This window comes from Rhinoraja longicauda, chromosome 3 (assembly GCF_053455715.1).
Source record: "Rhinoraja longicauda isolate Sanriku21f chromosome 3, sRhiLon1.1, whole genome shotgun sequence".
Taxonomy (NCBI): domain Eukaryota; kingdom Metazoa; phylum Chordata; class Chondrichthyes; order Rajiformes; family Arhynchobatidae; genus Rhinoraja; species Rhinoraja longicauda.
The window spans coordinates 36875855-36893121 of NC_135955.1; the positions used below are offsets into that span (position 1 = coordinate 36875855).

The 17267-nt window shown below is 43.6% G+C and overlaps 1 protein-coding gene across 1 annotated transcript; it reads right to left on the reverse strand.

Annotated features, from left to right (window-relative positions):
• Positions 1–1063: 1063 nt before the first annotated feature.
• On the reverse strand, positions 1064–16584 carry mboat4 (membrane bound O-acyltransferase domain containing 4). The gene is made up of 5 exons (XM_078396770.1): positions 16205–16584; positions 14546–14663; positions 8304–8455; positions 4696–4920; positions 1064–2018 (listed from the first exon to the last, which is right to left on the reverse strand). Exons 1-5 carry the CDS (start codon positions 16582–16584, stop codon positions 1064–1066), a joined length of 1830 nt encoding a protein of 609 aa, XP_078252896.1.
• Between the last annotated feature and the right edge of the window lie 683 nt (positions 16585–17267).

Here is a 17267-nt window from a genome sequence, read left to right on the forward strand (position 1 = left end):
GCACCTGTACTCCTAGACCCCTCTGCTCTACAACACTTCCTAAAGGCCTACTATTTACTGTGTTGGTCCTGCCCTTGTTCGATGTCCCAAAATGCAACACCTCACACTTCTCTGCATTAAATTCCATCAACCATTCCTCAGCCCACCTGGCCAATCAATCCAGATCCAGCTGCAATCTTTCACAACCATCTTTACTATCTGAAAACCATCTTCACTATCTGTTGGATCCAGATGAGGAGGGATTAAAAGGCAGATGATCAGATGGGGAATGGGATGGTGGAAATGGAGACAGGCTGGTAGGTGATGTGGAGACAATAACATGAATTTGATAAGAAAGGAAGGTGATGAGTGGAATGAGATAAGGGAGAGATGGATGGTACGCAGAGGGGAACACTAGGGATAGGGGATCTAATGGGTTGAGTGTATGGGTGATAGCAAATAGATAGGTGACATTTTGTGTTTGAACCCTTCTTCAGACTCCAGCAAAGGTCTGAAGAAAGGTCCTGCCCCCAAAATTGCCTATCAATGTCCTCCAGAGATACAACCAGTCCCGCGGAGTTACTCCATTATTTTGTGTTCAGAACAAAGGTCCTCACCTTTCACTTTGCCAGCCTTCACATCCAGCTCATCATTCTCTGTCATTTCCTCCAGCTGCAAGAGGACCCCTCCACCAATCACACCTTTCTTTCTCCACACCTTTGGTATCGGTTTATTATTGTCATGTGTACCAATAGACAGTGAAAAATATTAGTTTGTGTGCTATCCTGGCAAACCATTCTATATTTGATCCTCTCTGGCAAATGGGATTAGTGTTCATGGGCAAGGAGGCTGGCATACATATGAAGGACCTACACTTTTGTGCTCTTCCATCAATGGTGCTTCAATCTTCCTGCTTCCGTAAAGGTTCTCATTTCTCCAATGTCTTGGTTCCCAGTCACATACTTCCTTAAGCTGTCTGCACTGATATCATGGTATGGTGCAGCTGATGTGCAACATGAAATGTCATAGCCAGATTCAGGTGGAAGGAAGATGGAAGAAGCATGCAATGGGTTGATAATGAATTTTAATTTCTGCTCGGCATACATATTAGCATCAGTACATACAGCAATGGGCAGATGGCACAAGTAGACTTACAAAGCAGCAACACACAGGTAAAGCTCCGCAGTTCCACAGCTACCAAAATATATGCAATTACCAGCTGGGTTTGTAGCCACATCACAGGTCTATAAATAAATCTCAGAAACCTTGATCTCACAATAAGAGAATCCACATGTCGGTGAATATGATAGTCTGCTTGAACTGCCAGAGCCCACAGGGTAAATCCAAAGATCTGGCCTGGATGCAGACCATGCCACCATGCTGAAAATGCAAAGGTTGCCAGCAGAGGCTGAACTTTGCTGCGTTGGAACACAATCCTCCTCAACCAGTCAGCTGTTGTTTTATTCCACGTTCGAGTAAACTCAGATATCTTAGTAGTTGTTTCAAGTGTCCAGATATCTGTATCAGAGAGTGTAACTTTTTCAGACTTTGTGTTTTCCAATCCCAAACCAATTAAATGGTTAAGAGATTCATTGAGAAGCCATTGTGAGTAATATGCTAATCTGAACATTAAAGCTGTAATCCAAATCAGTAAAATGTCTGCAGGAGCATTCCATTGAAGGGGCCCTTGGTCACGAATAGAATTTCTTACAAATATTCTCAACTTCGACAAGAGAAGAAATAAGATGCACTTTTTAACAAAAGGCCACAAGGGGCTGGTTAAGCATTTACGATCAGTTCTTTTAAGATTTTCCATGTGAGCTTTGAACATTTTAAAAGTGAACAAAGGCCCTCCAAATAGTGCAGGAAAATTCAGCATATAGCTAAGATATGACAGAAAACTATGAAGCAATTCATATTCCAGGTGGTTTTGTTGCATAATTCTTATTGGAGTTGTGATTTTACCTTCATGAATATCTAATGACGTTGATGTTATTCTTTGTGTTAACAGCATCAGACTTGACAGTGCTATTGAGTATCTGAAAATGAAACCAAGCAGAGATCTCTTAAAAGTGTAGTATTAAATTACATTTGTACACAGTAAATACAACTGTTGATGAATATTTCTTGAGAAAAATACAAAGTGCTGGAGGAATTCAACGGATAGGAGGGAAGGAACTGCTGGCATTTCTATAGGGGGAGGGAGGGGGTAATGGTAGGCAAATGGTAGGACAAAGGCCACAAAAAGCAACTGGCCCGAATGGAGACCTTGGCCGCGTCCTAAGGAACTGTGCGGACCAACTAGCGGGAGTGTTCACCAAAATCTTTAATCTCTCCTTACTCCATTGTGAGGTACTCACCTGCTTCAAGAAGACTCCTATCATCCTGGTGCCAAAGAAAAGCAAGATCTCATGTCTCAATGACTACCGTCCAGTGGCCCAACTGCTTGAGAGGCTGGTTAGGACACACATTAACTCCAGCCTACCATCCATCCACTGCAGTTTGCTACTGCCATAACAGGTCCACATCTGATGCCATTTCCCTAGCCCTACACTCACCTGGAACACCTGTTTAAGAAGCACACCTATGACAAACACCTATTCATGAACTATAGCCCTGCTTTCAATACCACTATACCAACCAAGTTAAACTCCAAACTCATGGAACATGGAGTCAGCACCACTCTCTGGAACTGGATCCTCGACTTCCTGACCCACAGACCGCAAAAAAATGCTGAGAGTTATGGACGCAGCCCAGACCATTACACAAACCAGCCTCCGTTCCATTGACCATCTATTCACGCTGCCTCAGCAAGGTCGTCAGCATAATCAAGGACCAGTTTCTTCCCTGTTGTTATCAGGCACTTGAACGGTCCTCTCACCAGCTAGAGTGCGGTCCTGACCTCCCATCTACCTCAAGGAGACTTTTGAAGTACAGTATCTTTAATCAGACTTTATTACAGCAGCTGAAGTTTAATCCGACCAAGTGCGAGGTGTTGTATTTTAGGGAGTTGAATATAATAGAATAATATACAATTAATGGCATGACCCTTAACCACAGAGGGATCTTGTGCCATGAAAGTTGCAACACAAGTAAATAGAGTGGTAAAGAAGGCAAATGGTATGCTTGCTTCCATAGAGTTTAGGTTTAGGTTTATTATTGCCACATGTACTCAGATACAGTGAAAAGCTTTCTTTTGCATGCTATCCAATGTTGGGACATTGAGTATGAGTCAGGAAGTCATGAAGCAGAGTTATCAGACTTTGGTTAGGCCGCATTTGGAATATTGCGCCCAGTTCTGGTCACTTCTTTACAGGAATAATCTGAAGCTTTGGAAAGGAGCAGAGGAGTTTACTAGAATGATGCCTGGATTAGGGGATATTAGCTACATGGAGAGGAGGGACAGACATCTTGGTAATTCCAAGGAATGAAAAACCAAATACTAGAGGATATATCTTTAAGTTAAGAGGGCAAAGGACAGTGAGTGCCAGAATGTGCTGCACAGGGTGGTGGTTAAGACAGATACAGTGGCATTGACAGTTGTTGTGGCATTTAAGAGACTTTTGGGTTGGCACATAGATATGCAGGGAATGGAGAAAAATAGATTATGTGCAGGCAGATATGAGTTTGTCTTGGCATCATGTTTGCACAGACATTGTTGGCCGAAGGGCCTGTTCTTGTGCTGCACGGTTCTATGTTCTATTCCGTCCCATCCATGCCCTTAGCACTGTGATAGTCCTAATCATTACATGCTGAATGTTCTGCATGTTATTCTGAAAATATGTTTTATTTCACTTCTTATGATAGAATGTCAGCCAAGCACTTATGTTTTCTCACTACGCCTTTTTCTAATGAATAATTAATAATGAACAATTGCAGTAGTTCCTTTAAGGCCAATTCCTGGTGGCTTATTTCAAAATGAATGTATTTTTTAAAATCAGGGTTACATCCTTCTTGAGTTTGACTAATTTATTTAATACCTATCCATTTTATTTAACTTTATTGTAATTTAATTTTGTCTGGTCTATTATTGGCTATCGGGGAATTGGGCAATTCAGAGCCAGTGAAGGTCTTGAGAGGCGGGTAGGTATTTGTATATTAATGACCTAAATTGGAGAATTTAGATTAGTTACCTAACATTGGACCTTTCTGTCCTGACATCCATCCAGAGACCCCATCCAGGTGAGACAGAGGTTCACATGCACCTCCTCTAACTTCAGCTACTACATTTGGTACTCCCAATGTGTCCTCCTTTACATCAGCGAGATCAAGCGTAGACCAGGTAACCGTTTCGCCAAGGACCACTGGATCTCTCGGTTGCTCTCCATTTTAACTCCCCTTCCAATTCTCATTCCCATGATGATCTTTCAGTCCGAGGTCTCCTCCATTGCCGGAGTGAGGCCCCACCAAACTGGAGAAACAAGACCTCATATTCCGCTTGGGTAGCAAACAACCCAATGGTATGAACAATGAATTGTCCAATTTTAGGCAACTAACTTACAAACTCAGGTAATCAGTGTCTAAGATTAATCTGTGGACACATTGAGTTGGAAGTAAATATAAAAGTAGTGAATATATAATGAAGGCAAAAAAAGAGGTCATAGACAATAGGGCAGTTGCAGGAGGAGAACATGGAACCAGGTGAGAGCAACACTACAGTAATTATGACTAAAATAATTACCTAGAGATGTCTGTACGTTTAAAAATTACACTTACTTAATGTCCGTTGCTTCTTGCAGATAATATTCTTTATAGTGCAGCCAAAGATGGCAGAGGGTCTGCCATGTCATCTGAGCGAGGAAGGTCCATCTGTGGACACTCCTGGGCTCCAGAAAGTGTATGAGTATCATTGAGAGAACAGCAGGTATGAGAACCAACATGGTATAGGGCCCCATAGAAACAACGGCCAAAAGAGACCCTCCAAACAGAAGGAAAATGTATCTGAAGAGAGATGAAATTTTTCCTTTGAATTAAGTCCATCCAAATTCCTATTTCATGCAAAATAGCATTCAGGCACCAATAGATCTTTTCAAAACAAACATAGAGTAAGTGCAAGTCCATTGCTCAACGTGATCGTGCCTTTTAGCAAGTAGACCAAATGTATTCTTCGGCATTGAGCATAAGAGTTGGAACTCATGTGCAGTTGGACAAAACATTAGTTAGAGGACATTTAACGTATTATGTACAGGTTGCCACACAGCAGGAAGAATGTGGTAGCAATAGAGAGTGCAGAAGAGATTCACCAGGACACGGTGTCCGAAGAAGGGTCTCGACCTGAAACATCACCCATTCCTTCTCTCCAGAGTTGCTACCTGTCCCGCTGAGTTACGCTAGCTTTTTGTGTCTATCTTCACCAGGATACTGCCTGGACTAGATGACGAAGTACGAGGCGAGATTGACTAGGCTGGGTTTATTCTCACTTGACCATAGGAGGCTGACAAGTCATCTTCAAAAGGTTTATATAGTAAAGAGGGCATAGATGAGGTAGTTTGTCAGAATCTATTCTTCCCAGAGCCGGGGAGTCAAGACCTCGAGGGAACACACTCACAGAAAGCTGGAGTATTGGATTGTGGCAATTGTAGCCTTTGGGTCCCCGTTCATCACCTTTGAGCTTCTGTCTCCACCTTCCTGCTCCCTTCCTCCCACCTCTCTCCATCCGCCACCCCTCTTTTCCTTTTATCATTTGTCTGCTTCCACCTATTAATCGCATAGCCCCACCATTTTACAGCATGGAAACAGGTCCTTCGGCCCACCAATTCCACTCTGACCAGCGATCTATGTACACCAGCACTATCCTACACACCGGGGACAATTTTACAATTTTACCAAAGTCAATTAACCGATAAACCTGTACGCCTTTGGAGTGTGGGGGGAAATCGGAGATCCCGGAGAAGACCCACGCAGGTCACGGGGAGAACGTACAAACTCCATAGAAACCGCACCCATACTCAGGTTCGAACCCGGGTCTCTGTCCCTGTAAGGCAGTAACTCTACCGCTGCGCTACCGTGCTGTCTAGGTATAAGAGAATAGTCTGAGGGATAAAATATACATGCATTTTGATGAACAAGGGCTGATTAGGGAAAGTCAGCACGGTTTTGAGGGATGTGGGGCTTTCAGAATCTGATTGAGTTTTTTGAAGATGTGACTAAAAAATGTTGATGAGCGCAGCGCTTTAGACATTGTACATATGGGTTTCAATAAGGCATTGGCAAAGGACTGCATGGTAAGCTGCTCTGGAAGGTTAAATCGCAAGAAGAGCTAACTGAATGGTTATAAAATTGGCTTCATGGAAGGAAGCAGAGGATGATGGTGGAAGGTTATTTTTCACTGGAAGCCTGTGACTAGTGGTGTGCCACGGGGTTCGGTGCTGGACCCATTCTTGTTTATCATCTACATCAATGATTTGGATGAGAGTGTACAAGGCAAGTTTGCAGATGACACTAAACTGGGCGGTATTGTAGATAGTGAAGATGTTGTCAAAATTTTGTAGTAGGAAACAGTAGTACCATTGGGCAGGTAGGCTGAGGAATATTTGATGGTATTTAATACAGAGAAATGGGAGGTGCTGCATTTTTGGAAGTCTAACAAGGGCAAGACCTACATAGTGAATGGTAGGGCTCTGAGGAGTGTTGTAGAGCAGAGGTATCTAGGAGTGCAAGTACATAGGTCTTTGAAAGTGGCGTCACAAGTAGATAGGGTTGTCAAAAAAGGTATTTAGCACATTGGCCTTCATCAGTCAGAGTATTGAGCATAGACGTTGGGAGATCATGATTCAGTAATATAGGACATTGGTGAGGACACATTTAGAATGTTGTGTTCAGTTTTGGCCACCATGTTATAGGAAAAATGTCAAGCTGAAAAAGGTGCAGAGAAGATTTACGAGGATGTTGCCAGGACTCAAGGGCCTGAGCTAAAGGGAAAGGTTGAACAGGCTAGAACTTTATTCCTTGGAGCGCAAGGTGATAAGGGGTGATATTATCGAGGTGTACAAAATAATGAGAGGAATAGATTAGGTAAATGCACAAAGTATTTTGCCTCGATCGAGAACCAGAGAACACAGGTTTAAGGTGAGGGGGGAAAGATTTCATAGGAATGTAAGGGGTCACTGATTTTACACGTAGGGTAGTGGGCTTATGGAACGAGTTGCCGGAGGAGGTAATTGATTCTGTTTCCCTGGACTGTATTTTTGTCAGACAGCTTTTTTCTGCTTGTCAACTTTTCAGTATTTCTCTAGTTCCCAATTGAAATTGTGTAATAACAATTCATTCAGCACAATACAAAGAACGTTCCCTGTCATCAATCACAATATTTCCAATTCATGGTATAGAACGATGCACAGAACTACCTGTACTAAAAATACCATTGAAAGACTTTACATCAAATTTAAATTGAATATTGTTTGTTCAAACAAGGGCGGTCCAGTGGTGCAGTGGTAGAGTTGCTGCCTTGCAGTGCAAAAGGCACAGATTCGATCCTGAACACGGGTGCTGTCTGTACGTAGTTTGTACATTCTACCTGTGATCACATAGGTTTTCTCCAGATGCTCCTGTTTCCTCCCACATTCCAAAGACTTGCATGTTTATAGGTTAAATGGCTTCTGTGAATTGTCCCTAATGTGTAGGATAGAATTACTAGATGGGCCAAAGGGCCTGTTTCCATGCTGCATTTCTAAACTAAACTATGCAGCATGGACTGTGCTCCCCTTGTGTAGATGAAATCACCCATGAATCATCTTCTGCCGATTGAGACAAATACAGCTAAAACCATCGTCCCTTTACATAGTTTAGACTTTAGACTTTAGAGACACAGCGCAGATACAGACCCTTCAGACCACCGTGTCCATGCCGACCAACGATCCTTGCACCCTAACACTATTCTACACACACTAGGGACAATTTACAATTATACCAAGCCAATTAACCTACAAAACTGTAAATCATTGGAGTGTGGGAGGAAAGCAGACAAAACCCACACAAGTCACGGGGTGAACGTACAAACTGCATATAGACAGCACCCGTTGTCAGGATTGAACCCGGGACTCTGGTGCTATAAGGCAGCAACTTTTTCATTCAATATAATTGCAATTTCTAAGGTTTTGAATTAATTAATCAACCAGACCTCACAGATTATGATCGCTAATAGCCTTCAGCCACATTATTTTTTGCCCCTTCATTCATGTTTTATTTGTCTTGCAACCAATTAGTTCACCAAAAACATATCTGTGTACACAAACATCCACGTTTCAGAGCACAGGTAAGAGAATTACATATTCAAGTAATAGGAATTGTTATTATCCATCACTACCTAACTTCCCCCTGCTTACCTTGCAGTTAAAGAAAGGTATCCCGTGATGGAGAGGTGGTAGAACATAAATGCAAGTGGAGCACATATAAACTGGTAGATGGAGACTGGGTAATAGTCTAACTCATATTGTAGAAACTCTGAATCCATCCTCAGAGAGGAATCACGCACCACCTTCACAACCAGTTAGGGCATCTTATTTTTAATACTGATGCTCAGCTCAAGTATAACTCTCAATACCCAAAAGGGTTGACAATTTGCCCCACGCAATGACTTCAAACTATCATGTCACAAGCTTGTTTATATTTAAACATTCTGCTTGGGTAAATATATAGAACGGTAAATGCATGTCTTTTGATAAAGGAAGGGAAATAACGGCTTATTATTGTTTCCCAGAAACTGAGCAACTCCAGCAAGTAATTCAATCAACATGCGAGATAACAGCCTGAACCATTTGATACATAATATTCCTACTATGAACAACACATATTTTTGACAGACTAATTGCCTTCCAGCATTCATTGTGTTTAGTTAAGAATTGCATCAACAGTAAAATATGTTAGTCTTCCTGTTATGCTTGGACCAAGATTGTGTTTCCAGTGATCATGGGTTCATGAGTCAATAATTTCACTTAGAATTACATTGCCTTTCAGAGTCACCATAGAGAAAGGATAAATATAAGGGGGACGTGGTGGCGCAGCGGTAAAGTTGCTGCCTTACAGCACTTACAGTGCAAGAGACCAGGTTCGATCCCGACTACGGGTGCTTGTCTGTACGGAGTTTGTACGTTCTCCCCATAACCTGCGTGGGTTTTCTCCGAGATCTTCGGTTTCCTCCCCATAAGAATTGAAATTGAGATGATGAGAAAGTAAATTGTCCCTTGTGTGCGTGTAGGGTAGTGTAAATGTGTGGGTATCGCAGGGCGGCGTGGACTCAGTGGGCCGAAGGGCCTGTTTCCGCGCTGTATCTCTAAACTTAAAGTTAAACTAAACTAAACATGAAATTGAAATTTGAGATGATGAGATGTGTTCTGTTCCAAGATCATGCTGTTTCCCTACTTAAATTATTGAATGGATAAAATTGATAAAAGACAACACTTTATTCGGCAGCCCATCAGTTTAAATGGTGGGATGTCCAGTCTATCAGTAGACTGCTGGATTGGACATTGATTGGACAATGAAACTATTGATTTGAAATAAGAGAATGGGACAATATCAGTTAGGCCTGGGTGATGAGTACCTAGAAATGATTAAAGTTTAAACAGTCCTGCTGGCAGATATTTCTTTCTAAGCATTGCTGGTAGAAAATGTCTTTACAGCCTCTTCTCATGGGGGGCAGGTAAGAAGTCTATGGCTATCTACCCTATCTATGCCTGTCATTAGTTTATAAACCTCTATAAGGTTACCTGTCAGCCTCCTTCACTCCAGGGAAAACCATCCCAGCTGATCCACTCTTCCCTTATAACTCAAGCATTCTTGTCACATTTCTGCACCGGTTCCAGCTTAATCACATCCTTTCTATTACATGGTGACCAGAACTGGGCACAATACTCTCAAAGTCTGAAGAAGGGTCTCGACCCGAAACGTCACCCATTCCTTCTCTCCCGAGATGCTGCCTGACCTGCTGAGTTACTCCAGCATTTTGTGAATAAATCAATTTGTACCAGCATCTGCAGTTATTTTCTTATACTTACAATACTCCCAATGCAGTTTCACCAATGTTTTGCACAGCTGTGACATGATGCCTAACTCGAGACTCAATCTTGTATGATGAAGGCAAGGTGCCAGGCGCCTGCTTCACCACACTTTCTATGTTGCACTTTAAAGGAACTATACACAATCCTTCCCAGGGCTCTGCCATTTACTGTGTATGCCCTGCTCTTGATTAATTATCCACTTTGCACTTATCTGAGTTAAATTTCACCTGTTATTCCTCTGTCCCCTTTCCAAATTGATTTAGACCTTGCTGTAACCTTAGTTTTCTTCACTGTCCACTACATCACCAATTTTGGCATCACCTTTAAAAGTAGTAGGGAATTTTAATTTCTCTAATATTGACTGGGATTGAAGGTCTGTAATCAATGGGTTTGGTGCTGCATACTTTACTTTGTTATACATATTAATGATTTGATTGACAATGTAGGTGACATTATTGGTAAGTGTGCAGATGACACCAAGATTGATGTTACTTTGTATAGTAAAACCAAGGTTTACATGGATCCACGTTCTCCAAAGTTGCTGCCTGATCAGCAATTAGTGTCTTTTATATAAGCCTGTATCTGCAATTCCTTATATCTCCATATAGGAATATAGGAGAGATGGTTTAGGCTGGGACTCTTTACCCTGAAGCAAAGGAGGCTGAGGGGTGGTCTTATAGAGGTTTATAAAATGATGAGTGGCTTGGGTAGGGTAGAAAGTCACATACTTTCATCCATGGTAAAAAAAGTCTAAAACTGGAGATTTAAGGTGAAGTGGGAAGGTTTCCAGTGGATCTGAGGGCCGAGTTTCTAACGCATAGAGTAATTGGTGTGTGGAACCAACTGCCAGAGGAAACTGTAGAGAAATTGTACAGTTATAACTTTTGAAATATATTTGGACAAATGGATGGATAAGAAAGGTTTGGATGGGTATAGGCCAAACGCAGGCAAATGGGATTATATGCTGAGTTATTCCAGCTTTTTGTGTCGATTTTGGGATTATCTTAGGTAGGCACCTTAATTGGCATGGCCAAATTGTGTTTAGGGCCGGTTTCTGGGCTGTATAACTTTCTCAGAATGCAAGAGATTTCTTGTATTTCAGTTACCTTATTATCCATTTAATTTCCTCCTGCATGCTTCTGTTCTGTCATCATCGCATATGAAGGTAGACAAATATCCCAGTCCTGATCAGATATAACTGAGGACCCTGTGAGAAGCTAGAGAAAATGGTGTAGGTGTCCTGGCTGAGATATATGAGTCATAATTAAATACGGGTGAGGTTCCAGAAGATTGGAGGGTGGCAAATGCTGTGCCTCTATTTAAGAAGGGCTGCAAGGAAAAGCCTGGGAACTATAGACCAGTGAGTCTAACATCTGTGGTCAGAAAGATTACTAGAGAATATTCTGAGGGATAAGATATATATGCATTTACATAGACTAGGGCTGATTCGGGGATGGTCAACATGGTTTTTGTACGTGGGAGGTTGTGTCCTACGAATCTGTGAGTTTTTTGAAGATGTAACCAAAAAGGGTAATGAGAGCAGAGCTGTAGATGTTGTCTGTATGGATTTCAGCCAGGCATTTGACATTTGTTCTGCATGTTAGGCTGCTCTAGAAGGTTAGATCACACGGGATCCAAGGAGAGCTAGCCGACTGGATAGAAAATGTGCTTTATGGAAGGAAGCAGAGGGTGATGGGAGAAGGTTGTTTTTCAGACTGGATGCCTGTGACTAGTGGTGTGCCTCAAGGATCGGTGCTGGGCCCATTGGGGTTTGTGGTTTATATCAATAATTTGGATGAGAATGTATAAATCAGGATTAGTAAGTTTGCAGATGACACGAACGTGGGTGGTAGAGTAAAGATGGTTATCAATGATTACAGTGGACTGTACCTTTACCTCGTCCCCCTCCGCTCAGCCTCCTCGCTGAAGACTCTTGAGCTAAAGCCCCTCGCTTGCCCTAAACACAGCCTCTCTCCCAACACAGCTGCTTCCAATCGGCCACTCTGCTGTACCTTGCCTTCTTTTTTTATTGGCTGCACAATTAGCCAATTTCTCTCATAATTTCGATCACTCGAGCAATCCACAGCTGCCTTTTGAAATCACCTGCTGCTGCTCTGACATTGAAATATCCTATATCATTTAAAAAATATATGTAACTGATATGGTATAGTGTTTTCTAAAATACTTAACACTTTACATGCATACGATAACTCATCTAAACACTGGGTGACACAGTGGTGCAGCGTAAGAGCTGCTGCCTTACAGGGACAGAGACCAGGATTTGGTCCTGACTATGGGTGCTGTCATAAGGTCATAAAGGATAGGAGTAGAATTAGGCCATTCGGCCCATCGAGTCTACTCCAAAATGTATAGGGAGGAACTGCAGATGCTGATTTAAACTGAAGACAAACACATAAAGCTGGAGTAACTCTGTGGGTCAGGCAGCATCTCCGGAGAAAAGGAATAGGTGATGTTTTGGGTCGAGACACTTCTTCTGACTCATTCACCAATTCATGCTAGAAGTTTTTGGATAAGCACATGGAGGTGTAGGGATAGAGAGATATGGATCGTGTGCAGGCAGATGAGATCATGTGGGCCAAAGCTCCTGTTCCTGTGCTGCACTATTCATATGTTCTATGCTCCATGTAGACATTGGTTTTTAACGTGGACTGTGACATTCTGATGGGGCGCAGGATGTTAAAAAATGGGTTGCTATCTCCACCCTTTAAATAAATGCCCGTCCGCAGATTGGTGAAGTTGTTATTATTATTATTATTATTATTATTAATGAATCATGTGAATTAACTATTTTGTGATTCATCTGAAAAAAATATTTGTAAACCACTGCTATAAAGGAAAACAAATACTACATGTTTTTTTAAATTGGGAACCCTTTGTTGGCTGAGAGTTATTCAATTAGAAGAAAATTAACTTTGCTGATAAGGCAATATAGGTTCAGGAAAGCAATTGCCAATCCTCCAGGTTTATGGAAACAAAAATTCTTGGAATGTAGATATGGTCAGCATTTAATACCCATCCCTTGTTGCCTAATAATCTGGGAAGACAAGTTTGGCCACTCCAGAGCTCAGTTAAATGTCATCCACATGAAAGTGAAACATAGAAAATAAAACATAGTGTTCTATTTTCAGTGTACGGCACAGGAACAGACCCTTCAACCCACATTGAACGTGATGCCAAATAAAACTAATCTCCTCTGCCTGCATGTGATCCATATTCCACCATACCCTGCATATCCATGTGCCTATCTAAAAGCTTCTTAAATTACACCTTTGTATCCGCTTCCACGACCAAAAGCAGAGCACTCCAGGCACCTACCAACCTCTTTCTGTGTAAAAATATTGCCTCACACATCTCGTTTAAGCCCCGCCCCTCCGCCTCAAAGCTCCGCCCCTCCGCCTCAAAGCTCCGCCCCTCCACCTCAAAGCTCCGCCCCTCCACCTCAAAGCTCCGCCCCTCCACCTCAAAGCTCCGCCCCTCCACCTCAAAGTCCCGCCCCTCCACCTCAAAGCTCCGCCCCTCCGCCTCAAAGCTCCGCCCCTTCGCCTCAAAGCTCCGCCCCTCCGCCTCAAAGCTCTGCCCTCGTCTTTGATATTTCTACCCTAGAAAAAAGGTTAGGTAAAAAACTGTCTACCCTATCGATGCTGCACGTAATTTTATATACTTCTCTCTGGTCTGCCCTCAACCTCTCCAAAACAGTCTTTCCAAAGCATCCACATCCTTCCTGAAAAAGCATAGGAGGATAATTATACCCATTGTGTCTGCTCTGCCATTCAATCATGGCTGATCTTTAATGTAACAAACTGCTTCAAGTGTCTTTAAAGTAGAACTTTAAAACAAAATTTGACACCAAGCCTAGGACTGATGATCAAACGGGAGGTAGTTTTTCAGAAATATCTAAGAACTGAAACAAATGCAAAGAGGTCTATGGAATCCTCTTCCTCTTGCTGCTACTGTTGAGTGGAGGATACAAGAGCCTGAAAACCATGAGTATAGGTTTACGTTTATTATTGTCACATGTACAGAGGAACAATGAAATGCATGCTATCCAAACAAATCAGATAAATACAATCAAGTCAAAGTCAACTACAATGGGTAGTGCAAAGGGGGAGATACAGAGTGCAGAATGTAGTTCTCAGTACTGTAGCGCATCAGTTCCAGAGACAGTTCTGAAAAACGACCTCATTTTTGATCATCAGTCCACAATGAAGTTCAGGTGAATTAGACATAACTCTAGTTAAGGAAGGACTGTTCTGAAGCCTGATAACAGAGGGGAAGTAGCATGTTTCTAAATCTGGTGGTGCTCACTTTCACACTTCTGTTCTTTCTACTGGACGGGAGCAGGGATAAAATTGAATGACTAGGTGGGACAAGTCTTTGATTGTGTTGGCTGCTTTTCCGATGTAGCGTGAGATGTAAATGGAGTCAATGGCGAGGAGTCTTGTCTGTGAGATAGACTGGGCTACATTTACATCTCTCTGCAATTTCTTGCATTCTTGGGAATGGCTGTTCACAAACCAAGCTGTGATGCAACCCGACAGTGCGCTTACAATGGTGCACCTGTAGAAGTTTGTAAGAGTCGTTGGAGACATGTCGAATTTCCTCATTTTCCAAAAGAAGTAGAGGTGTTTGTGTGTTTTCGTGGCTGTCTCATCAATGTAGTTGGTCCTGACAGATCGTTGGTAATATTATCACCAAGGAGCTTAAAGCTCTCAACCATTTGCACTCCTGCACCATTGATGCGGATGGGGCATGTACTCCACCATGCTTCCTGAAGTTGATAACTAGTTATTTCATGTTGCTGACATTGAGCAACATGAAATGTTGTCCTGACACCATGATACTGTTCTCAATCTTCTTCTTGTACTCTGTCTCATCATGGTTCGTGAGCCGGCCCACCACAGTGGTGTCACTTGCAAAATGAGTTAGAGCCAAATTTGGCAGCGCAGTCACGACTATACAGGCAGTATAGTAACAGGTATAACAGAGCTTTATTTGTCGTTCGGTACCGAAGTACCGAACGAAACTACATAGCAGTTATAGAAAAAAAAAAAGAACACAAGACACATAACACAAACGTCCATCACAGTGACTCCAAACACCCCCTCACTGTGATGGAGGCAACAAAACTTCCACTCTCTTCCCCACGCCCACGGACAGACAGCTCGTCCCCGACCGACCCGCACAGTCCCCGCACCGGGCGCTGAAACGTCCCGCGGCCGAACCGGGCGATGAAAGGCCCGCGACCAAGCCTTGCGCAGCTAAGTCCCGTGGTCGAGCCGCACCGGGCGATGTCAAGTCCGCAGTCGAGCCGCACCGGGCGATGTCAAGTCCGCAGCCGAGCTGCACCGGGCGATGTCAAGTCCGCAGCCGAGCCGCACCAGCGATGAAAAGCCCCGCAGCCGAGCTGCACCGGGCGATGTTAAGCCCCGCAGCCGAGCTGCACCGGGCGATGTTAAGTCCCGCAGCCGAGCTGCACCGGGCACTGTTAAGTCCAGCGGCCAAGCCGCACCGGGATGTAAAGTCCAGCGGCCAAGCCGCACCGGGATGTAAAGTCCAGCGGCCAAGCCGCACCGGGATGTAAAGTCCAGCGGCCAAGCCGCAGCGGGCGATGTTAGGCCCCGCAGCCGAGCCGCACCCCGCGCCGTGAGGAAGAGAAAAGTCCCCCCCACACCCACCCACCCACCCACCCACACCACCACCCCCTCCCACACATACACAACCAAAAAAATATATATAAAAACCATCCCAACACCGACACACAACAAAAAAAGGGAAAAAAAAGATGGACAGACTGCTAGTCAGCCGCTGCCGTTAGGCGCCGCCACGTAGAGGACCGAGAATGCATCCTTGCGCGGCACCGGTGTTGAGAATTATTGTGGAGGAGCTATTGTCACCTCTCCTCATTGATTCCTTGGTCCAGGAGTTTGGAGATGTGTTTGGATGGGATTATGGTGTTGAAGGTGGAACTATAGTCGAAAAAGAGAAGCCTATCGTAGGAGTCCTTGTTGTCTAGGTGTTCCAGGGATGAGTTTATGGCCAGGGAGATGGTTTCTGCTGTGGATCTGTTGCGACGGTAATCAAATCACTGTGGATCATGGGTGGCTGAGAGGCTGAAGCTAATGTGTGCCATCACCAGTCTCTCAAGCACTTGATGATGGTGGATGTCAGAGCCATTGGACTTTCATCATTAAGGTATGCAACCTTACTTTTCTTTGGCACCCGAAGGATAGTGCCTACTTGAAGTAGGTGGGGACCACAGAATGGAGTAATGAGAGGGTAACGATGAATCTGAATACCTCTGCCAGCTGATCCGCATATGTACTGAGGACACACCAGGGTCTCCATCTGGGCCAGTTGCTTTCTGCGGATTCACACTCAGGAAGACTGACCTTATGTCTGCCACAGAAACTGTTGGTGCAAGAAAACCCGAGACTAGCAGGGCAGGTGATGTTCCTTCACTGATCTTCTGTTCAAAGCTGATGTTGAATGCATTGAGCTTACTAGGGAGGGACCCATTGTTGCCAACGATATTGCCTGCTTCACTTTGTAGTCCATTATAGCGTGTAAGCCTTATCTTGGCATCCATAATGAGTCTGCAAAGGTCATAGATAGATTTATTGTATTCTTGAGATTGTTTGACTTGAATGCTACAGACTTGAACTTCACCGATGAGTGGATCTCACAGTTCATCTGGAGTTTCCAGTTGGGGAACATGCATGTTGTTTTGTTTAGTACACTGTCCTCTGTGCACTTGCTTATGAACTCTATGACAGTAGTGGCATATGCATCTCGGTTACCTGCAGAGTCCTAGAATATGGACCCGTCCACTGACTCGAACCAGCGCTGCATAACGTCCTGTGCTGGATGCTCCCTCTTCACTTTCAGCTTGTAAGATAGGAGCCAGGTGATCAGATTTACAAAAGTAATCTCCTATCAACCATCCGGCTCTTGAACCACACTGCACAACCCTAACCGTTGCCTCAACAAGGATCTATTCTGGGGAAGACACAGTGCTGGAGCAACTCAATGGTTCATGCAGCATCTCTGCAAAACATGAACAGGTGATGCATCAGGTCGGGACCCTTCTTCAGACTGATTGAAGGGTGGGGGGGGGGAAGAGAACGAAAGCTGGAAGAGAGGAGGGCAGGGTAAAGCCTGGCAGGTAATAGGTTGATGCAGGTGAGGATGGTATTTTAATAGGCAGATGGTTGGATCAAGGCCAGAGATGAAAAGACAGAAGGTTTGAGACAAAAGTATTGAAAAGTTGCA

What these genes read in the sequence shown, in the direction of transcription:
- mboat4 (XM_078396770.1), bottom strand. Translation starts at nt 16,584, where the DNA reads ATGGATGCCAAGATAAGGCTTACACGCTATAATGGACTACAAAGTGAA. An exon ending in CCTTCGGGTGCCAAAGAAAA is followed by an intron (nt 14,664 to 16,204) that starts GTAAGGTTGCAT and finishes ACGATCTGTCAG; the next exon opens with GACCAACTACATTGATGAGA. An exon ending in CAAGAAGCAACGGACATTAA is followed by an intron (nt 2,019 to 4,695) that starts GTAAGTGTAATT and finishes TTTCATTTTCAG; the next exon opens with ATACTCAATAGCACTGTCAA.